The sequence below is a fragment of the Leptodactylus fuscus genome, chromosome 10 (genome assembly GCF_031893055.1).
Source record: "Leptodactylus fuscus isolate aLepFus1 chromosome 10, aLepFus1.hap2, whole genome shotgun sequence".
NCBI classification, from domain to species: domain Eukaryota; kingdom Metazoa; phylum Chordata; class Amphibia; order Anura; family Leptodactylidae; genus Leptodactylus; species Leptodactylus fuscus.
Genome location: NC_134274.1, coordinates 18,336,156 through 18,361,339, shown reverse-complemented (window position 1 = coordinate 18,361,339; position 25,184 = coordinate 18,336,156). Strand labels below are relative to the sequence as shown.

The following is a 25,184-nucleotide window of genomic DNA, read 5'->3' as shown; positions in this document are numbered from 1 at the left end:
AGAGACGTCAGGAAGGAGGCCTGTACGGATCGTGGAGAGGTAAGTAACAGGTTTTTTATGTTTCTTACCTCTCCCGGTCCGCCAATCATTATACTCAGGGGTCCGAAAAGACCCCCCCCCCCCCCCCCCCCGAGTATAATGATAGCAGCAATAGCAGCTGTCACCGGGTCCCCAATGTCCCGGGCCCTGTGGCAGCTGCCTCCGCTGCTATGGCGGTAGTTACGCCCCTGCAGCTGACCTATGTGAGGTCCAGGTATCAGAGCCCCATAGATCAGATTCTGATGACTTATCCAGTGGATAGATCATTAGTATGAATAATCCATTTGGGGCTGGACATACCCTTGAATTAAAACTAGAGGTACAAACAGTATACTATGGAATAACGGATCCTATGAAGCACAAGTAGAGAGCGAGACCATCGTTGACCAGACACCCAATGTGTATTTCTGCATTGCACACTTAGTTACCTTCCCTCACCGCCTCTAGACTTTATCACAGCATTTGGTGTTACCTCTGGGTTTCTTTTTGATCAACTTCTGGCATCTTCACAGCTCATATGTGATGTCACTTGCCCCAGTGGACTACTGGGGTCTGTGATTGTGCCTCAGTGGTCACCTGGGGCGCAGCAACATCATGATGTCAACATCAGATCAGACCTAAATTCTGAATGGAACTGTAATCCAGCACCACGCACACCACTTCATTCATTTCACTTGCAATGCTCCAGTACTTCACCTATCTTCAGCACTTCCATTGGAGTAAATGGAGTAACGCGTCCACTGCCTGACCACCGTTACATTCAGAATAGGGGACTAATCCCCCTCCCAGTCTCCTCAACAGTCGGACCCTAAACCAGTCAGAAATTTTCCCCTTCCCTATGGATAAGCAACAACTTGATGGGAAAACCTATTTAAAGCAAAGAGTCAGAATTTCAATAAAGAAGGAGTGATCTTTCTGAAGAATCAGCTTTCTAGAGACGTTTGTCGCCTATAGGAAGTTGTAGAAAACCTTCAGAACTGATGGAGTTCAATACTATGTTGTTGTTTTTTTTTTTTTTAGCTAAAATGAAGCAGCAACTGAGGCATCTGATCCACAGTGTGTACAAAGTCATAAAACCCACCTTGTGCTACCCTAGATGTTCTATTCTATTAGTAGGTGAGGACAGTTTTCTGGTTAATGCATTGTTACATATACTGAAGATCAGCAACCATCGCTTCATGTCCTTATCTGCATGGCGCTTACCAAGTGTGCTAAGTGCGTCCTCTGATTGTTCCTAGCAGCACAAGGCATTAGCACATGCCATCTTGCCAACAGAGGAGCAGCTGCGCCTGTCAGCTGGCTTTTCATTACTATTTTTTATTTTTATTTTGCAGAACACAGGATAGAAATATGTTCTAAGCTGTCAATGGTCTTACTTATGGCACCACTGGCCAAATACTGTCATATTAGTCCACTTGTCAAAGAGTTGTCCCATCTGACCAGACGCCATATCCAGGGGCTTAACTTGAGGGGGAGATGAGGGTGCCATCGAAGACAGTCCCAGAGACTTAAGGGGCCCATAAGGTGTCTCATTCCAATAAACCATAGATTATAGCTTAGATTTTGCATTGGGCACAGGAACTTCGTTTGCCACCTCCACCTATGCCTAAGAGGGATCACACGGAAGAATGCTTTGTGTAACCAGATTCACTAATGATAAGAGGACTGCCATAGGTCTGGTTCTTAAAACCTTCTATCAAGAAAATACAGAACCAAAAGAATGTATGAATATATCAATTATTGAAAACCCCAAATAGTATAAAATTTTTACAAAAACATTATAGATGAGGGAATAGTGAAATGTTCGATTCGAGTAGCCGCTCAATACTCGACTATTTGATCGAACATCAAACCCCATTATAGTCTATGGGGAATAAATACTCGTTTAGGGGGAAACCACCATTCGACTCAGGAGAGTCACCAAGTCCACTATGACACCCCAGGAAATGATGCCAACACCCTGGAATGCAACTGGGACAGCAGGGGAAGCATGTCTGGGGGCATCTAACATGCCCAAGTCACTGTATTACGTCGGGATCCCTGTCAGCTTGCGATATGCTCGAGCTGACTTTTTCCCATAGGAATGCATTGACCAGCGTTGATTGGCCGAATGCTGTACTCTGTGTGGCATTCGGCCAATCAACGCTGGTTCTGCCGGAGGCTCGTCTGGGAGGAGGCGGAGTCTAAGATCGGACCAGAATGGAGACTGCTGTGGACCGATCTTAGACTCCGCCTCCTCCAGCAGAACCAGCGTTGATTGGCCGAATGCTGTACTCTGTATGGCATTCGGCCAATCAACACTGGTCAATGTATCCCTATGCCGAGATGTAGCAGAGCTGGCCATGCGCTCAGCACTGCTACTACACCGGAGATGTGAACCATGCTGCACACTCAGCTCTGTTGCATCAGAGATGCGCTGAACCCTGCTGCACACTCAGCCAGCCATGTAAGCAGATACATTGCGGCCGTCTTGTACGAGAGGATGGAGGCGCCTCAAACATCCCTATTGGATATAAAAGTACATATAATTGAAGACTACAAAGTTTTAAGCCAAAGCATTAAAACCGCAGTCACAATGTAATACAATTACCAATCATCTGTAAATTGTTTATTTCAATAGGATAATTGCTTTTTAATTTCAAGACCATGTTGTGATGGTAGAAACATTTTAATAGAAAACTGCCTTAAAGGCTAATTATGTTCTTAAAGTAACGTGTGAGACGCCAGCGCCTGTCCATTAATAATTCAGCACTTCTGCTTATTTTATTAACCCGGTTAGGAACCATTTTAGGAGGAATTGGCCTCAAAATCAGCTCCAAGTTCCTCTGTATGGTGGTGACAATTTAGACCCTTAGATTCTACAAAAGTCAAAGACTTTCTATATGTTTTTTGCAAGTGGGCCATAACTTTTTCCCCTCCCCCTTGTAGCCTGGAAAAACCCTTTAATGGGTTGGGCATTGACTTTGGATAGCTACCTCTCAGTGACATTGGAGAGCTGGATTTCTTCCTTCAGGAGAAGAGGTAGTTTGCATATAATATATGGATATTTTGAGAGTATTTGTATATTGTATTACCAAATCTATGTTGGGAATCCTTTTATGGTCTACAGAAAAGAACAAAATAAATAAATAAAAATTTAATAACCTTGTTTAATAGTGAACTTTCCCTCCAAACTGATCCTCCGAGAGGGAAATAATAATGTATATATAAACAATCTCTAAATTTTCCACAAGGAAACAACAAGAAATCTATCTTCTGCCTAATTTTACATGAAAATTTTACAGCCGCTACAGCAAAACAAAAGCATCAATCTGTAAGAAAATGGCTGTATTGTTAAACAGCAACAACTAAGATGAAATAAAATTAATGCCTGGGTTTAGCGAACATAAAAAGCATCAAAGACTTTATTGTCTGTTTATTGTAAATTTATTTAACGACGAGGAGATTTTACTCTTCATAAGGGGCGCATTACTCCATCTAGCTCTATTTTACCGAGACGCCCAATAAACCACTCGTATTTTTTCACTCCTATTTTTTTGTGCAAGTCTGTTTTCTTTTGATCAGATTTGCTTTAGTGGATTCTTTGTTTGGTCTAAAGAAAATGGCTCAACACAAAATAAGTAAAGGGTTAAAAAGAAACCTAAGTTCAACAAACTTTGTATGAAATGAATCATACAAATGGTTTTAAGAAATGTTTTAATATTTATTATTAGGGAAAAATGCTTCGTTCTACCCTTATCCTGCTTCCCCTCCCTGTGTTAAACTGACTTTCACTCTGGAAATCAGTCTGGAGACTTGTCTATAGAAGTCTATGGAAGAGGAGTGGGCAGGAAGGGCAGATGACAAGAGAAGACAGACAGGCTTATACTAGGTTCACACTAGCGATTGGGTTTCTGTCCTTCGGTTACTCACGGTATCCTGCAGACCCCATAGACTATAATGGGACCCGCCAGTTTTCCACTGGAACCAGTGGAGACAAAAGTCCTCCTTGAATCCTCTCTGACAATTTTACGCAGAATCTGAGACGGAGTATCGTACTCAAATGCTAGTGTGAACCTAGGGTTAGTCCGATGCTGGAGCTGAAAAGAAACTTTATATCACAACCAAAGCACTTAGTTCACATAGGCAGAGGCTTGTATGGGGGAGGCAAGACTGCATGACAGTGAAAAACACAAGCATTTTTTAGGTTATTTTGGTTGTGCTTTTTTTCCACAGTTGCTTTTTGGCTCATTTCACTACATCTGGCCTTAGCCTAAAGCACCATGGAGGGCACAGGTGACATGTATACCATCCATAGCAGTTCTCACAGCACATGCTCATATACTGTAGCCTACGGCAGCATTTGCCACCACTAGCCATGTATGACCAGTGTACAGAAGAAAATACAGCGCGAGTATCATTACTATTACCTTACATGGCCCGGTTTATGGTCCTGGGTGCACCATGTCATTACTTTAATTCAGCTGTGCAGGGCAGACACAGATCCACAATGTTATAGCAGACTAGTGAGTATCATTGACTACAGTGATCTCATGGGATAGCTTGTAAAGATGTTCCCAGGGCAGACACCCAAGGAGGCGAATATTCATGACTTAGCACAGTGTGCTGGTTATTTTGTCCTATAGATGTCGAGATGGTTTCTGCTATTTAGAGAATGCATGACGCCTTGCTTTGTGCAGGCAGAGCCCGGGCCATCAGAATATGTTATGTCAGTGCTGCCACATCTATTATCTGTGAAGAGTATTGTGCGTGATGAGATCAGGCACATGGTGATGTGCACTTTACAACATTAAAATAATACCTGTCCAAAGCTATCATTCAAACAATGGCTGGATTTCTATAGTGGATACTTGTGATTTCTAAATTTTCCCATAGAGACCTACACAGTAGGGTCAGACTGTAAAAGAATCTATGTTACTATTTTACAATCTACATAGAGGGCAGAACAGCAGCCGATATATTACGCTAGGATTGTGAAATATGGGGAAAAAAAAAGGCCAACTTGACGTAGAAGATCAGATATTAGTGGGATGTAGGGTGTACCATTGCTTTCTTAGGGCACGTTCACACAGGGCAAGAGGGGACAGATTTTGGCGCAGAATCCACATCAAAATCCGCTCCCTCCTCACAATAGAGTTCTATGCAGACCGTGAGCTGTCCTTTCTTCAGGCGGATGCCGCAGCTGATTCAGCCATGGCGTCCACCTCGCGGCAGCACCCTCCGAACTGGGCCCACTTGTTGTACCTACTCTGAAGCAGGAAGCTTCCAACAGTCGCGGTAGGCGCATTTTGGTCCTATTCCGATGTGACTTCCCGCATCAAAACCAGGACCAAAATTCGCCATCCCGTGCCCAGTGTGAACTAACCCTTACCTGCCTTTCAGACTAAACATTAGACAAAACAACACAGAAGCAGAGTCAGCAAGCAGAGGACAAACCAGAGAGATAAACAGCACCAAATCCAAAAGAGTAGAAACAAGGAAAGGTAATACAATACAATAGGAAGAGAAGCGCCTAGCAAGGACAAGTCCCAATAGCCAGGAAACGTGTGAGCTGATGACCTGTTCGGAAGAAGTCCAGAACCCGCCCCAGATTTGATTGGTATACAGCAGGGGTAGAGAACGTACGGCTCTCCAGCTGTTGCAAAACTACAACTCCCAGCACGCATACTGGCTCTGCTGTTCTGGGAACTCCCATGGAAGTGAATGGAGCATGCTGGGATTTGTAGTTTCACAGCAGCTGGAGAGCCAAAGGTTCCCTACCCCTGGTATACAGGCTGTCAATCACACAGGTAAGGCTAAAATTAACTATTTGAGGAGCAGAGGGAAACCAAAGTGAAGGAGATGGGTGTGATGGAAAATCAATTACACAGGTGACAGTGTTCAGACAATAAAAAAAGATAGAATAGTTGAATACACCTCCTGCACCGCAGCGTGTGAGCGGAGGGTGGCACCAAGGGCTGAGCATGCAGAGACGTTACATATACATTACTATCAAGCTCTATAAGCCGACTACATGTCTATCTCTGTATAAGGGTTCTCTACTCTATAGGGTGCAGCACCGCATCACTAACTAATATACTAACTATCCTATTTGTGTCTATGACACTTTTGGAAAGATGAGTCACGACCAAGGGCTGTTCTTCATCCTTTGGTGGGTGAACCTCAAAGGGAATTAGGGGCGGTAATCTGTAGCTCTGACCAATACCAAAATTGCAGAATACATACCCCTAAAGCCCTTTACATATTTACAAAACTCATAATGTCTGCAATATAAAAGGAAGTTTGGAAAGTCTTATCTCAAGCCCTGCAAGGTAATGTGTTACTCTTGATACACAATTTTACATAGCAGACTCCCTTTATAGGACTATAACTATTCTCCCCAAAGAAAAATAAGACCTTCGCTCACTGTAGAGAATCTCTATCATTTCCAATATCAATGCAAACTTCTGCAGACTTATTCTATGTATCTCTGACTTTCAGCTTCTCCTGACTTATCTTACATAGATTCATATATTTTAGTCCATGCTTGGCTCCTTTAGGTGGAGGCATATTACATATAGTACACACAATCCCAATCCCTGCCACATAGCAATCTACGGGAAGAATATGCAAATCTGACTTCCATGATGTAATTAGGAAGTCAGTGCCTCAGTCATGCACACCAATAGAGGGCGCTCACTGATGATGAATCCCAATATCATTGCAAACAAAGGCCTCTGAGAAGGTCGGCATGATGTTAAAGGGAGTGCCCTCTATTGGGCTGCTTGACTGAGGATCTGTCTTCCTAATTACATCATGGAAGACAGACTTGCACATCCTCAGTGAGCGCCCTCTATTGGTGTGCATGGCTGAGGCACTGACTTCCTAATTATATCATGGAAGTCAGATTTGCATATTCTTCCCATGTTCCTTTGCACAGCGTAGTGCTCATGGCTTAATAAGACTCCACACACCTAAATGGTGGTCTCTCCCTATGGAGTGACGATATCCCCCCCAAACATAGCAATCTAGTGATATATTTATTGAAGCCCCTTTAAATTGTGCAACCCTACAACATTATTATCTAAAATCCACATGGTTTTCAGTGACCTGAATAAATGGAGTCATTCTCTGGTTTTCTGCTTCCTTGCATTCTCAAAATTATTTATTATATTTTACAATCATTCAGATGGTTCCCAGAATCTTATAGTTTCAGCACCGTGGACAGAGCGCAGAGGACCGATGCCAATAAAAACCAGGAAACCTTCTGTTCGCAGCAGTGTAAAATTCCAAGTGAGAACCGCTGAATTTGGGAGATAATATTACTACAAGGGGTCTGGAATCACAACAGAAAGATTTCTACATGACTGTGAACCGATGAAGTAACGCAGAGAGAAGCATCTTTATGTGGTTATGCAAGTGCATCGAAGCTGACCCAGTTTGCTAGACTTGCTACTAATGGACAGGTGTATAGCTAATGGAAAGCTGTCTTAAAGGGGATCTTTGACCAACGTCTACAAGGTTTTGTAACCTTCAATAGGAACCACTCCACTACTTTTGGCACAGTTAGAATTTTTTCTCTAGACTTTAACATTCCTGAGCAATCATACCAGACATTTCAACAACCAAATGTGGTAATTCGGTTCTCTACTGTCAAGTGGGCGGTCCCAGACTTCTTGCTTCAGGCCAGCAACACCCATCTGGCAGCACAGAACCTAATTGGCATATTGGATGCTGCAACTAACTGCTCTGATTGCTCAGGAATGGCGGGGAAAACAAATTCCAACTGGTCTGGAAATACTGGATTGGAGTCTAGTGAACAATGTGAAGAGTTGGAGTAGGTGGAGATGGTAAAAGGTCTTTTTTAAGTACTGGGTAGGTAACCAAAGGCCTAATCTAACTTTGATAGGCTTTTCATGGGTTAAAGAAAGATGAACTACATGTCTGCTGACAGGTCCAGCTAACGTTAATTTATTTCTTATGGTCTCCTGTTCTTTCAGCCATACTTGCTTTGTCCCATGCTTTAACCATATTGTGTTATTGTAGGACTTATATTTTGGGCGTTTGCTTCCTCAAATAGCAGCTGAAATCCCTATCAAGTAGTTGATATCTCCCAAAAAACTGGTCATATAGTGAAAAGAGACTGGAAGATGCTGAACTATTACCCAAGTATGAATTTCTGATGTAAAATTCAACTTAAAGGGAATCTCTACCTTTTCTTTCTTTTCTAATCTCCCTATGGGTCAATCCAATTGCAAAATGTGTTGGAGAGAATTTTACCAGGAATTTGTATGATATTTTACCAGGATTTACATCTATTTATTTTCTGCTGTATCTAAACTGACCCTGTAAAATATAGTTCTTCATTTATTTTGTCTCTAATGACAAATTCTTTCTGACTGAGAGAAAGAAATAGAAGGTGAATTGCTGCCACGAGAGACAGAGCAGAGCGAGCAGCCACTAGTCCTGTCCAATAAACTCCACTGATGACTTTCCAATTAATATGCTTAATGTCAAACATCTCTCAGACGGGTCATAGAGCGGTCAAAAGGTCTTACTGAGACTTGTATGTTATCTGAACTGTAATAGATTCAACTAAAGATGTAGCAGAGCTCAATTTGTTATCTAGCTAATTGATCAGCATGTGGCTGCATTCACCCTACCTGTTTTGACGGCTATAAAAAACAAATATAATATATCCTTGTTAGAGATAGGAGTAAGCATACAGCTTCATTTCATTTTTGTAGGCTTGGGTCTCCATTTTGTTCCAGATTGAACAGATTTGGTACAAACCACCCTTTAAATTGGCTTAAAAAGTGTAGAACACTGTCCAGGCTCCTATCTATAAAACAGTGCATAATACTGTCAGGGCTCCTAGGAACCCATCTATAAAACATAGTGTATGACACTGTCAGGGCTCCTAGGAACCCATCTATAAAACATAGTGTATGACACTGTCAGGGCTCCTAGGAACCTATCTATAAAACATAGTGTAGAACACTGTCAGGGCTCCTAGGAACCTATCTATAAAACATAGTGTATAATACTGTCAGGGCTCCTAGGAACCTATCTATAATACATAGTGTATAACACTGTCAGGGCTCCTGGGAACCTATCTATAAAACATAGTGTATGACATTGTCAGGGCTCCTAGGAACCTATCTATAAAACATAGTGTATGACACTGTCAGGGCTCCTAGGAACCTATCTATAAAACATAGTGTATGACACTGTCAGGGCTCCTGGGAACCTATCTATAAAACATAGTGTATGACACTGTCAGGGCTCCTAGGAACCTATCTATAAAACATAGTGTATAATACTGTCAGGGCTCCTGGGAACCGATCTATAAAGCATAGTGTAGAACACTGTCTCTCGGCCCATGAGCAACAAATACGTGAATTTCCCCCTTCACTGTAATGGGTCCCATCCACTTTAATGGGTCCATGTGCACTTGGATATAATAATTGCTGGTGAAATTCCCCTTACAGGGAATTGTTAGGAGCTTCTTTGTAAACCATTTCAGATGCTACAGCATTTCAGAGTAAAACATTGTTTGCAAGACGGGAGTCTTTTGGAATTTTAATCTGTCCATGATTTTGATCAGCTTAACATAGTAGATAAGGCTGGATAAAGACACAAGTCCACCCTATAAACTTGTTGATTTATGGAAAAGATTTAAAAAACCTCATAAAATGGATGCACAATCACTGAAATTGTTTCCCACCTTCAAATATGGAATCAGGATAAATCCTTGGGTCTAAGTCCTATTCCAAGATACCGATTCCAAAAAACTAGGTCAGCAAGATATCCAGATAGACTGCCATTTATTTCACTCCGACGTACTGCAATTTTTGGAAAAGAAACTATGACTTTGCAGGGCAGGCATATAGTTGACCTCAGGACTAGACATATGAGTGTGGCATGGAACCATTGGGCCCCCGGTTGCCACATCGGAGTAGTACTATGAAGTGTTCAAGTAGGGTTTAGAGACCTCCATTGACCCAGTAGGTAAGTGTCCTAGAGTTGGGCATTTATGGGTAACTTTGATCCTTCCATGACATTCCCCCACTAAGATTACATCCTGCCTAGTTCTGTAGATGTGTGCTTATTTGAATACATGTTAATAATTCATTAGAATATATATTGCTTTGACTGATGAAATCTGAACACATAACCAGAGGGCAATGTAAATAAACAGATATAGAAAATAAATACCAAACTGTCTGATGTAGTTTAGCGCGGTCTCGGGAAACCTCTCTAGGGGACAATATCTTGGAATGTTTTATTATCACTGGAGCCGATTATTCAAAATAATCAAATTTGTTTGAGGTTAAATTTGCTTTATTCAGACTGCGGAGCCGTGACTCAGTAATAAACTACCCCCAAACATTGCAAATAGTAATAGAACATGAAAACATACAGTAAACAGCACAACCATTTGCTAAACCCAGGTAAAGAGCCGGCGGCGTTTTATGAATCCAAATTTATATCGAGAGTTCAAACAATATACAAAACGCAGAAGTTCAGTTTTTCCCAAGCAGTAGAGAAGAATTTGGCATAATTCGCAGAAAAATCAAAATGTGTCTTGTATTTGCATTTTTACATAGGACTGCAAGTTACAGAGTAACTAAACTTTTGAAGACCTCTAAAGATTCCTTTAGGGTCAAGTTTGGATGGTCCGGCCCAAAGATTAGATACAAACATGAAGTGAATATATATTTTGGAGGGCCAGGAGAGATGTGGGAAAATAACAGTTATATTCCCCTTCCTTCATCTCTTTGTGGCACCCTCTGGGTCTTCTTCTGACCTCTTTAGGCCTCCTGGGTGACATCATGCATTCTGGGGTCACCACTGAGACCTGTGATCACATGGGACAGGCCAATATCATGATGCAAATGGTGACCCCAGGATGCTGACATCATCCTGAAGAGGACCTAGAGGGAGTGTCTGATGCTTTAAGGAGGCTTTGGAGAGGTAAAAGAATGAGAGTATAGCTGTTATTTTATTACGTCTCCTCTGGGCCTACACCTATTATACTTTTGGGTCTGAAGAGACCCCATTAGGGCTCATACACCCCCATATTCCAGTGAGAGGCACTAGCCAAAGAATTAAAGAACAGAAGTGGATTTCAGCACAGGATTTCACAGTAAGGAGCCAAAATCCATTAATGCAATATATTAGAACATATATTAATGTCACAAATACTGCCAGATCAAATATTGTTCCAAAGTTTAGCTGAAGTGAATGAGAGCTGACCTGCAGTAACTCAGCATGGCCACTATAATAAGAATGGAGCTGTTCTTCCATCTGTTTTCTGTGTTACTTCTGCTGCCAGTGACTGTGAGAACAGCTGATCAGCGGGGGTGCTGGGTGTTGGACTCCCACCAATTTGATAACTTAGAAAAGCCCTTTCAAAAAGCCAGAGGAGATGTCCAAGGAAGTATAAACAGGTACATAACAAAAGATACCCAGAATTCTACCTTCATGCTCGTGTAACAGGACAACTCATAAGTTAATGGTTAAATGACTCTATGAGGGGATGACAGATCTTCTTTAGTTTCAGTGAATATATAGCCTACAGCTTCAATAAATCTAAGAACATTAGGATATCTAGGACTTCCCCCAAAAATCTCTTGTGAATGCTGCCAAACTTCATTGCAAATTGCAGAAGGAAAGTCATATGAATCATATTCTCTATTGTGATATACTAATGCACGGTGTCAATGTAAACGTCATTGTTATAAATAGGTACACAGAATAGGAAGCAAAGATTCTGTGCGTTATTTCTATATAGTGACAATGGAGAAAGCGACAACAGAGGTTTCTTAAATGATTTAGGGTCTTCACGACACACATGTCCACCCTTACCTAACAGTAGGTCGAATTTGTCATGAAAGGGATTCAATATGATACTATAACATAATAGGAATATGCAAATCTGTCTCCCAAGATGTAAACAGGGAGACAGTGCCTCTGTTATGCCGCCCTCTATGGGAAGCACCCTGAACATCATGCCCGACTTTCACAGAAGTCTTTACTACATAATGCAGGGTTATAACCAAATCAGTTTCTCAGCTACGGACGGCACCGTTTCTGTCTGGTTGGACTTCATCAGCGCAGCCTGGAGAGAATTGATTTGGTAGAGGTGAGAGGCTGAAAGACCAGATTATGGGGTTAACGTCCATCCTTAGGGAGAGATCACCTTTTCAGGTGTGTGGAGACTTATACAGCACGCATTATGCAGTAAAGACTTCTGGGAAAGTCGGGCATGCTGTTCAGGGTGCTTCCCATAGAGGGCGGCATTACAGAGGCACCGTCTCCCAGTTTACATCTTGGGAGACAGATTTGCATATTCCTCCCACGTTCCCTTGCAGCGGAGCAACTATGGTTGTATAAGTCTCCACACACCTGAAAAGGTGGTCTCTCCCTAAGAATGGACGTTATCCCTATAACATAATAGTAAAACACTTAGCAGGCTGCAATGCACTACAAAACCACTGGGTGGCTGCACATAGCCATATAGAATATATCCCTTTGCCTTACAATATCACTAAATCATGTTATCTTGAAAAGGTGGTCATCTAGTGATAGATATTTGGACCTAAGCTGCCTAAGCAATTCCCAAAAGGTAATGGAAATGCTATTTAAGGAATATACTAATATACTGCAATAGATAGTGGTTTTTTTTTTTTACTTACTATCTATAATCCTACACCATTCTGATTTGCAGAGTTTAAGGTCACCCTGAGATATTCACCAGAGCCCAACGCAAGACAGGATGGACTTGGCCGTTTGCAACTCAAGTTGCTACCTAAGAATAAGTTATACGAAAATAGATTAACTTGCAGGCTAAAGAACAAACTGGAATCAATATGGTGATTAGAAAAAGTAATACACAAGCCAGCATCAAAAATCAGGAGAGAGCAAGAATACCCAAAAATGAAAGCAAAAGAATATCAGGAGTCCAGGCGATGGTCAAGTCCCGGGGTGGCAGATAACCCCAAATCAGTAAGAGGAAATGGCAAGGAAAGTAAGTCAAAACTAGTAAACCAGGGAATCAGCAGAAAACAGGGTAAGGTATTGGGAGCAAGTAAAGAAAAAACAGAACCTAGAATACTAATGTAATCACAGGCATCTGAGTAAGGAAAGTATCAAGCTAAGATTCCCCGCCTCAGCCCTTCATTGGATACTGAAGCACAGTTCTCATCGACTATCTAACTCAGACATCCAGATCAAGCCAAAGTTCAGCAGGTAGACATAGCAACCTTAACAGCCATGTGACAAATGCAGAAGTCACACAATGTCCTCCAGTGCTGCACAGAAGAGAATGGCAAGTACTGGGTAGAGAAAGTAGGAGCTCAGATATCTACAGTATATTCCTGACAGTTGGTGAATTATGATCACAAATCGAAGGAAGACTCCAAATCTTATCACCCAAGCTAAAAGCAGCACTGTCTGAAGACATCATAAGGGCGCTTGAAGGAACAGTAAACTTATAAATTATTCATAAAAGTAAAGAAGCAATATATTCACTGATCTGCGCCATATTAGGCTGTACCTGGTAGATGGATAGGTGGTTAAAGAGGATCTTTCATGGGTTTTGGCACGGGCAGTTTTATATACTGCTGGAAAGCAGACAGTGCGCTGAATTCAGCGCACTGTCGGCTTTCACGATCTGTGCCCCGGGTAAAGAGCTACGGTACCGGTACAGTCTGTCAGGATCGTCCTTCTTTACAGCAGCGCCTATCGCACTGTACAGTGTGAGCGGGGAGGAACGCCCCCTCCTTCTGCTCACAGTGCTCGTCCATAGACTAGTATCAGGAGGGGAGGGAGGGGCTCTTTAAAGACTACCTTTCACCACCTGGGGCACATGCGGTGTAATACACCGCTAGAAAGCCAACAGTGCGCTGAATTCAGCGCACTGTCGGCTTTCCCGTTCTGTGCCCCCGGTGAAGAGCTATTGGTGCCGGTACCGTAGCTCTTCACCGTCAGAAGGGCGTTTCTGACAGTCACAGCAGCGTCTATAGCACTGTACTGTGAGAGGGGATGTTGCTTAAAGCCCGCCCAGGGATGACGCTAAGTGGCGAGGAACTGGTGAGAACCCCCCCTCCACTCAGTACTCATCTATGGTTGAGTACTATCAGGAGGGGAGGGGGGTGTTCCTCACTGCTCTCACAGTACAGCGCTATAGACGCTACTGTGAGGAAGGGCGTTCCTGACTGACTGTCAGAAATGCCCTTGTGACCGTGAAGAGCTACGGTAATGGCACCGATAGCTCTTTACCGGGGGCACAGATCGTGAAAGCAGACAGTGCGCTGAATTCAGCACACTGTCAGCTTTCTAACATGTATAAAACTGCATTTGCCTGAGGAGGTGAAAGGTCCTCTTTAACAAAGGGGCAGGGCATAAAGTGTAAGTAAATTTCTTTTTTTATATAAATCCATAATGTAGGTGAAGGGAACAAACTTAGTAATATACTTTAAGAAAAGTAGCAGTTTCTTTCATATCTAAGTCCATACTCCGTACACAAGCAGTGTCAGTTTACAATTAAGTCTTTTGGAAGATGGAGAAGGAGAGAGACAGAGATATTATGCAAGCTATATAAGCAAATGAGTCATTTCTATCTGGAGGGTCCGATAGTGATTCTTGATAACCTATCTGTATTGTAATAGAAAACTGTCTCTCTATAGTGCGGATGTCTATCTGCTTCAAGGAGCTTCTCATTACAAACTACTTTGTAATGAGTTTGTTCCAAATTTTTATGGTTCACCACAAACCACTATTAAACTCTGGTCTCTGTGCATACTGACATGATTGTGCATAGTCACAAGCATCAAGACATCATATGACCACTGAGTCCTGTGATCGGGTACCCTAAGGCCACTGAGCCCTGTGATTGGGTACCCTGGGGCCACTGAGATAATTCAGAAGGCTGTATGGAATATGAAGAGAATGGAGACTTGTACCAGAGAACGTTGTGACGGAGCCCAAAAAAGGTAAGACTGTAAGTTAGGTTTACGCACCTCCCCTCCACTCTAGAGACTGAAGAGACCTAATAATAAAAGTTCCTGTTTGGACCAAAGAAGTGAATCCCAAAATTAAACTGCGGGTGAACCTCATGAATATTCAAGCGACAAATCTCATAAGGTTTGCCCAACACTTGTGCTTGCCAACATGGTACTCATCGTAAAACATTCAAGAATCAGTATAACATCTTATACAGTGTAGCACATTTCCATATTTTATTACACATAATATAACAGTACTCACTGTCAAAGAAGGGGCGCAGATATTTGTTATATCCTTTCATGAGTTTTTGTATTGTTGGGGGAAGTATCTCGCCCTCCTTTCCGTCTGCATAAACGATAGGAATATAACTGATGCTGGTAGACATAATAGAAAATAAAGGAAGAATATATGTTAATACTCAGGAGTGATGCAGTCATTTTGCAGACTACAGTTGCCATCTTTCATTGCATCCAGTAGCCTATTCCCATCTTAATATTGATTGAGATAAGAATATCCCTTTAAGGGTTTATTATACGGACCACATTATATTTGTGATACATACGCCTCATAAGTCTCTATGATGCACCTAGTTTATCACATTAGCCCCACAGTCAAAGCTAGATTTGCAGCTGTAATCCAGTCTATATAATACGGGTACATTACAACCATCAGAATCAGCCCTTACACGATATTAGCTTCATATTATTTATGTGTTTTTATCTCTGGGACATCACAAGTCAAGTTCTTGCAGGAAAAAAAGACAGCTATTTGACAATAAACTTATAATGTTGGGTTATAAAATCATAAATATGAAATTTTATGTCCTATAATTATGAGCAAAAGTTATGATTATGGGATACTGTAAATCACTTTACAGAAAAGTTAAAATTATGACTTTAATATTCATATTGACGAGAAACCTTATGAGATTTCTCTACAGATTGCGACTATTATTTCAAAAGAAAACACATTCATTTTCTTGGCGCCATAACAGTGGCAAAGCTATAAGGAGCGCAGAGGAAGCAGTCACGTCGCAGTCTGGTGCCTAAAGGGGCCACTAGGCGGCACTAAGGCCCAAGTTCTTCAGTTGTGAAGTTTAAGGAGTTTTCCTATCTCCAAACCATAGGATATAGGACAGGGGATAACTTGCAGACTGGTCAGGGTCTCACCCCCACTGATGAGGAGAACTTATGCCGTTCTGAATGGAGCAGTGGACGGGCAGCACACACACGCCATTAATTTTAATAATAGCACTAGAGATAGCTGAAGTACCGCACAGGCCTAACTCACATAGAAATAAATGGAGCAGAGCATGCAAAACTTTCTCCTAATCAGTGGTGGTCTGAAAGATCGGACCCCCACCAATCCTATGGATAGAGATTGGGATAACTTGCTTAAGTGGGAAGAACCCTTTAAGGCAACCCAATATAAAAACAATAAATGAACATTTACAAGTTAAATATATACCAAAAAATGTCCAAAAATATAAAAAGACAAAAACTTTACCTGCATAAAACGGATAGAAGTGCTGGGACTGCCAATTGAAGACAATGCATTTTTAGATTGAAATCGCAGCACAGGCAGCGGTAGTTTCTGCAATGGTAAAAGGAAACCATCAGCATGTGGATATTAAGCTTCATACATTTCAGATAAAACCGATGCACTATGAGATGAATCGGATATTCGTAGAACACCAAAGCCTGTGTCGGGTACTCCTCCAGTCTCATAGGGAATGTAAAACAGATTTGTCTGAAACGTTTCTTTAAAGGGTTCTTAACTTTCAACACCCGCTCCACAAATCCATAGGGCAGTATGTGTACGTAGGGAACACGGTTTCTGGCCATTATATGAGTTGCATTTTGTTCATTTCACGATTTCCGTGGCACTTTCTATTCATACTCTCTGCAAAATGAATGTCTGTTAGCACGATACAAGTGTTCATTTTGCAGCTGATAAATCTGTAACATTTCTCTATTTGGCCCCTTCTATATTAATCCTAAGAATCTGAGATACATTTACTTAGTAGGAATCCACACTCCATGCACATCATATCTGAGTATACAAAAATACTGGCTGGTGACTGGCTCATGCAGCTTTATGGATGATACCAAGTCATTGTACAAAACAAGCCCTTAGTAACTTTTGTCCCTCCATAGAATTTAGTTATGTTCTCCGAACTAGGGACTTCACCTTATTGTGTTTCACCTTCCGATTCTTAAAGGGGTATTCCCACGTCGCATACTCACCAGTCTTCGCTGCTGTAAAATCTTCTTTCTTCCTGCTTTGTTGCGTCATTGGTGGGCGGGGTTACATATGCAAAGCCAGCGGCAAGATGACGTCGCTTCTATGCAGCTGGCCCTGCATGCGCGCTCATAGATGGTGAGACCAGTCAGTTTTCCAGCCTCACAGGTGCCTGTGACATCGCTATGCTCCTGCCCTGCATGAAGCCAGCAGCGGCAGGAGCGATGCTGCTATTCCGCTCCTCTGCCCTCCCCCCCCCCACTCCGGAATAGCAGCATCGCTCCTGCCGCTGCTGGCTTCATGCAGGGCAGGAGCATTAGGATGTCGCAGGCACCTGTGCCTGCGTCTAACCCTCCCCGGCATCCGCCTGTCTATTACAGCGGATGCCGGGTCTGTATTGGCGGCCCCTTCCCCCAAAGTGTAAACTACCCCCACCCCCTCCAGGCTCGCTCCCGTGCACTTAGCCCTCCTCCCTCCCCCCTGGCATCAGGCAGATACATCACTTGACTTTTCACCAAATAAGTCAAGGGATGTGTCAACAAAGAAATGAATAAAGTAAGATAGTGGACAAACAAAGCAGTTTTGCTGAAGCAGTGTATTTAGGAAAAGTCTTACATTCACATTAACAAGCAGTATAGATAGGATCCTTGTGATGTGACAACCCCTTTAAGTACCCTTCTGGGGATAACGGGAAAATCCTGTTCAGAAAGACAGTAGAAAAGACTCTATAGCATATGTGAAGACTTCTTAATGCCCTCCCAGCAATAGTTTTAAAGTAGCAGCACTTACAATGTGAATAATGCCTTTAGAGTGTCCCTTCCAATCAGAATTGCCATAATATATGATGCATGCTTACATTAAATGAATAGTGCCGAGTGCAAGAAAGCATCTCGGCCAGACAAAAACTTATGCATACATTATTTGGTGTCCTGTGTCCCAAATCACAGGATAAAAAGGATGGTATAACCACTGGAGTAAGTATAGTCCTGACAACCAAGCCCAGAAGCCAAGGGGGTCAACTGGTTAATTTCAACACACTAGAGTTGAATAAGCTTCTTTGATCTATTTTCTGATTTCCTTTGATGGCAGGTAGTCTGTTCATGGTAAATTTATTAACCCTGCCATCTGATGACCAGGAGTGAGATTTATGATACACAGCCTTCCACTGTCAGAAAGGAGAAAATGAACCCATTCCTGGTGAAATAGCAATTGTTCGCAGCATATAGTCTAGGAAAGATTCTGTATCGGAGGCTGTGGCACAAAAGGGGGCATTATGTGGGAAAGACTAACGGGATATGGGAATGATGGGAAGCTTGTGTACATAGACATGCTGTGGACAACTCTTTATGATGGTCTGGCCCCAGGTAAAAAACAAAACAAAACACGAAAATGTAATAAAAAGCACATCTCATATTGGGAAAGGATCATATAGCACACCTACTGTATAATTTACAGGGACAAATGGAGAGTAATGAACACTTCTGTTAACAGATAAACCAGTTTATTATATTTTTCTGCATATTTTTCCATTTTTATTATTCACCACATGAAACATAATAAAAAAAAGCTACCGCTAAAAGATGTCAGATTTCCATAGTATAATAACCTCTTCTGCATATATTGTGTTTAGAAATGGCAATGTGCCTTCCATTGTAAGTAATTACTGTTAAATCACGTTCCCAAATAAGAGCATTTAATGTGCCCTGGGCCTTTCAGTACGGCTCGGTGAGCTGGCATTATCCTAACATACAGTATCACTTGGATGTAAATAAGCAAAACTATTCAAATTTACTTCATCTCACACCTGACCGATCACGGAGGCCGAGGAAAAACAGCTCCAGAGAGGAGACATGGAGGAAAGCTGAGCGATATACTGGAGATAGATAGACCTAAACATCTCAATCCATGTGGATACATAGGACCAGGCTGCGTAGCCATCCGTAATTCTAGTCAGAGTCCTTGCGTTACCAGTCCATAGACCCAAGTGTGAACGCCCCCCGATACAGTCCTTGTGATACCATGAAGAGCTATTCCATGAGGCCTTCATAGACTGGAGCCCATGCCATAACCAACGAGATTCGGCAGAAGAAAGCCTTCCTAAAGATACTGTACTTATGATCACTTGCCAATACTGCTGACATTTTTTTAGGTTAATTCAGATACATAGGATTGGACAACATATCTACCATAATACTAGTGATACAGTCATTGTGATACTACTCTATAAGGCATCTCTAGGCTGGACCCCACATCACAACCAATGACTTTCAGCAGAAGACCTTTCTGCAAATACTTGGGTCAGGCTAGGTTCAACACTAGCGTTCGGGTTTCTGGAAACCCTAGCTGCTTAAAAAGCAGAAACTCATAGGCTAGAATGGGGTCTATTGGTTTTTGCCCTGTTTCCGTCTGAAAAGAGGAAAGTCTTGCTGCTTATTTATCGATAATACTAATGATATTGTACAAGGTGCTACAGTATTCTGTACTGGAGCCCACAGCACTACCAGTGAGGGGCAGCAATAGACCACTTTTCCAAACCTATTGCAACTTTTGTCACTTGCATTACTGCGCATGTTACTTTTTTTGGATCCGGCTTTATATCCATCGATAATACTAGTTACAGTCTTGAAGTTTCAAAGAAGGTAGTCTGGAGCCCAAAACGCAGCCAAAAAGGTTTAGCAGAAGATAGCCCTTCTGGAGATATTGTATCTCGGCCCACTTGACACTACGGCAGACACTTTTTAGGCTTTATCTGGATATATAGGACTAGGCGGTATATTTATCAATGATACTAATGTTATAGGTTCACAAAGATTTTTTTCTTTGTGGCCCCACATAGACTGGAGCCCACAAAACAAGCAATGCAGTTCAGCAGAAGACAACCTTTGTGACGTTTCTGGTTACTTTCCAATAATTCCGCATGTAAAACATGATAGGTGTGGAATCGGCCATCATTCACTTTGATACATCATTATGTGATGTCCACGTCCATCCAATAGGTATTAATTTAGCAATATAAAAGGAATAATGGCTTAAAGTAGACCTTTAACCACCTCCACCAAGTCCAACTACTGGTATTCTTCACCTAGTACTGCTCTACTGATGCCCACACCATTCCTGAGCAATAGCTGTTGATAGTTCGAGCACCTAATATGCTATTTAGGCTCTATACATTGTCAGGTGGGAGGTCCGAGACTGGATCAGAAAGTCATGGGACTGTCCATTTAACCTATTTAGCACTCTTGGTGGTGAAATTAACAAAATATATTGCTCAGGAACGGTGGGGGATAGAGAAAAAATTCCAACTGCCATAGATTCAGTTGAATGGCACCAATTAAAGAATACAAAGCTTACAGCAAGATGGTTGTCACCCATTCTGAAATCTATATACTATATTGTACCTCTATTATAACCTCATTTTTAATTTGTATATTCACTAAACTGTTCCCGACACCTGTATGGGGTGACCAGATTGCTGAATCCAGCAGAGATCATGCTGGTGGGATGAAGAGCAGACTCATTTCTTTCTAACGTTTGAGTAACAGTAAATGCCGACATATCGATTATCACCATTTATCATTTCTTGTACTTTCTCACATTGTTATGGATCGCACATGGTGCCAAAATGACAGCTGCTCTTCAATTGCTGAGAAGTCAATTTAGGAGTGACAGCCATAATGGCAGCTCAGATCTTAGGGTAACAAACACTGGTTACATGTAGCATGTCTACAGGCAAGGGATGTATGATGTGAGTATAAAATTGAGAAATTGGTTACAAATACCGTAGAGGAAGTTCAAACTATCAATGTTAAAAAAAAAGAAAGATGGAGGCAATTTTTGTTGAAACCACTGATGTCTATGTAAACCAATGGCCATCCATTGGCATCTGTTTGCGTCAGTTTTTTGCATCCGTTATACAGGCTCTGAATAGAGGCTGAGAGATAAATCTCTGTGACCGCCTGGCACTATCCGCTTCCACTACCATCTATGAAAGAGCATTTAGGATGGAGGATTAATGTGCTGACAATACTGGGCACATCTGGATGGCAGGCAGCCAGTCGTAGAAAGCAGCTGCAGACCCCGGCTCTGTGCGGAGTCTTTTCTAATAAAGAGTTATTTTATGACACAATTTGTACATCATGCAGTAAATTAAAATGATGATTTTTACTGTGAAATTGGAAAGAATTAACCTTTTTTTTAATTAGCAGGCAGCTATACAAGTGTATTCATTATATACAGGTTCTACAGTATATATAGATGGAACTAGCCATATTGCCTATGCTATGAACAGCTGTATGTGAATCTGATTAAAGGGGTTGTACAGTATTAGAAAAGTATGGAGATAAAGGTTATTGTTTATATAAGAAATGTTGTACAATTTTCCAATATACTTTCTATGTCAATTTCTCACGGTTTTCTAGATCTCTGCTTGCTGTCAATTCATTCTGCTTACTGTCAGTGGATAAACTCAGTCCATGGTCATGTGATGGACACATAGGTGCGCAGTTCATTACCAGGCAGATGTCTGATTACTGTGCTATGACTAACATGCCGTATACCTGTGTGTCCATCACATGACCATGGACTGATTTTGATCCACTGGAATTAACAGAATGAATAAAAAACAAGCAAAGATCTTGAAAACCGTAAAGAATTGATACAGAAAGTATATTGGAAAACTGTCCAACTTTTCATTATACAAATAACATCTGTCCATCAATATTTGTATGAAAGTGGACAACTCCTTTAAGGTCTCCCATGTCTATAATCCCATAACAAATGGAAAGGTAAAATCCCCAGATGGTAAAATGTTATCCTTCTCTTTTGCAAGGGGTGTTGGAAAGGGTTTACACAATATAAGTGCCCCCAAAAAGGAAAAGCCATGCTGTAACTGGACTTGCCATTGCTTAAGTATCTCATCACTATATGTCTGTCTCGATTACCACCATTGACTATGAATGGAACAGCTGCTCGAAGAAGACTAGTCCTCACTGCAAAGGCTTAGATCTCATGTGGAGATGTCAATAGTGGGACAACTTCTTTAATATACAAATATGTATGTATATATGTACTTATGGAGTTTCTTTCACATTAACTCACATTTCTATGTTCCTCAAATCCTAAAATAAATTTCTTAAAAAGCAAAGTTAAGTCTACGTATGTTTTTGAAAACTAAAATAGGAAATCCTTACAAGCACAAGGAGACTCCATACTGGTCTAGTTCAATCCCGGGATGTCAGTGCCATAAGGTGACATGGCTAACCCCACAAAAGCAGTATAACACTCGAAAATCCAAGATCTACGTACCATAGAGGTAGGTTATAGGACCCCGGGAAATAGCTTGGTGGTGAGAATCTAAACAGGGGTCCCTTCTCCAAAGGACTGACAACCTTCACAACAATAGTTTGGTAGTTGATACTTTACAAGGCTCAAGGAAAGCATACAAATAATCTGTCTGTATGTCCACATGTCCTGTGTCTGACAGATAGAAGTGGCATGGTGTTAACCACCCCAAAAGTGGAACTCCTTCAGTCTGTGCTATGAGGACTCAAGTCAACTTGTGAAATTTGGTATACCCCTTAAAAAAAGAAAACTTAACATTCTAGCCTCTGTACATACAAACATGGTAAACTAACTTAACATGCTACATTGTAAACTTGTTGCAATAAACTTGGCTTTGGTTGTGTTCTGTGCCAAGATATTGCGCTGCAGCAAGTTATCCATGTCAAGTTAAACATTGCTACATCTATAAATAGAAGAAAAATCTATTGGAAAAAGGTATTTCAGACATGTGGGAAATAAAAATTCTCCACAGGCCTCCTGTAGTCCTCCCCCTACCCCAATATAAATGGAGGGGCCCCAATGACCTATATCAACAACTAAGATAAACACCAGGGGTGAATAATATGCAGTGGATTTTGCTAGTTATTGGTAACAACAATTGACCCCACAATGACCATATATATAGTATACAGTAGCTGTCTCTATAATCTATGCCCCTCACCTCCATCATACATATGTATTGTAACAGAAAATAAAAGGAGCCATTGCCAGAAAACTTCTCTCCCACGGGTGAAAAGGATTGGGCTTGTTGAAATTCAATACTGACTGACTATCTTTATTTCTCACATCTACCACTGGGGGACAGTCTAAAGCCCCATGTCCATTTCAGACTGTCTATATTGTAAACTATATTGTCAACAGATTTTAATCTTGTTCAATAGACCATTTACACATTCCTATTAGATTGGTTGATTTGATCTAACTGTATAGAATTTAGCCAGAAATTGAATAGAAATTGGCCAGAAATCTCATCGGACACACCGAAACGTCACACTAGTCAGACCAATATCAACATATCCTTTCCTGTCTAAGTCTCAGCCAGTAATAGTAAGCACTAACCATCAGTTATTGGTCAGACATAGGGCTACGAATATAGAAATTGTACCTAACAAATAAATTCAGCTTTGATTTAGTGTGTCGATGCGGAAGAGTTGAGTTTGCTACCACCACGATTCACAATAACGCGGGTAAATTTATTGCACTTTCAGTCATGTGATGTATAAAATAAGGTAAATGGCAAATTCAGCTTTGTCATATCTGAACAGTTTCCTTTTTATATTATATTTAAAAAAAAAAAATAAAAATTATATATATATATATATATATATATATATATATATATATATAATCATTATTTACTTGTGGCAAAGGTCATTGAATAACTTGATTTGTGCTAAATTCGACACTTGACAAACTCAGCTCTGCTAGCTCTGGTGAAAGAACCGTAGCCTAATACTGTAATTCCGTCATCCAAAGTATTTAGTGTCCTCCAGTAAGTGACTAGATATTGGTTATATTGTGCACAAGAATCCCACGTTGAGTCGCTGTCAGTTCCAGTTACATTTTTATACCATTTAAATTGTTTGCGACAAATTACTGGCATTTCACGACTTTTTTTATGAGACGTCACATTAGACAAATTTATCTCCCTTTGCACTCTCTGTTCTGGAGTTCATTACTTTTTCGCAAACCATCTGTCATGTCTATAAACAGATTAGCATGTATAGACTTATCAAAGGCAATAAAAGTCTGTTGTAAAATCAGATCCGTCCTGATTCTGCCCAGAATCCCAGCCTGACCTCATTCTTGCAATGTATACACATGGTCTACAGATCTGACACATAAGTTTGCACTTGAAGGATTAGACCATTCATTGAGATCATGCAGATAATAAATTATAGTCATATACTTACCTACGAGCTGCTCTTGCACATGGTATCTTGTATATGGAGATGCAGACAAAGTAGAATTTTGGTGTGCCAAAAAGTTGCTCCAGCGTTTGTGCACGGCGAGGGTCAGTGGTCAGATCACAGCATGTTGGTGGTGTGTTAGATGTGTACAGCAGCCAAGCTCTGGAGGTTTGCAGCTGCACAAGATAAGAGGGAAGGCTTATGTCAGAGGGAACAGACTGCAGTACAATAGGAGCTGAGGAGGTAAAGTGTGAAAGAAGGGGGGAGGTTCTGTATGGTTATGATGGGGCGATGACCCGGGAGCGAGTATCTCTACTCTACGCTTTGCCTTCATTTGCCTTGATTTGCATGATGTGTATAGGTAGAGATCAGTGACTGCTATGGTATGTTCTAAGGGAGAATCCTACAAATTTCACCCAATAAAATACACCAAAGTCACAAAAATGAATAATTAATAAAACTTTATTAATACTGGATAATAATGAAAGATCAGAATGAGGAGATAGTAGATAGCCTCCACTCCAAAAATATAGCATGCAGTATACATATTAATGCCACGTCACAAGGGTGGGAAATAAAGTACAACACAGGGAACAACAGTGCTGCACATGTGTACATATACAATTATGTGATAATGGCAGGCAACAGTGCTACACATGTGTA

General features: G+C 41.3%; 1 protein-coding gene across 2 annotated transcripts in view; it reads right to left on the bottom strand.

The window, feature by feature from the left end:
• The window catches only part of LOC142183408 (gamma-aminobutyric acid receptor subunit pi-like), a 38,630-nt gene extending 13,854 nt beyond the window's left edge, over positions 1 to 24,776 (bottom strand). The window contains exons 1-3 of one of the 2 annotated variants that reach the window (XM_075258490.1): positions 24,525 to 24,776; positions 16,537 to 16,623; positions 15,292 to 15,404 (exon numbers count right to left, since the gene is read on the bottom strand). In XM_075258490.1, the coding sequence (XP_075114591.1) occupies positions 15,292 to 15,404; positions 16,537 to 16,586 (163 nt within the window). In that variant the 5' untranslated portion in view covers positions 16,587 to 16,623; positions 24,525 to 24,776. Of the gene's footprint in view, positions 1 to 15,291; positions 15,405 to 16,536; positions 16,659 to 24,524 lie in introns of those variants that run through there. The other variant, XM_075258489.1, reaches the window with a different exon arrangement.
• Between the last annotated feature and the right edge of the window lie 408 nt (positions 24,777 to 25,184).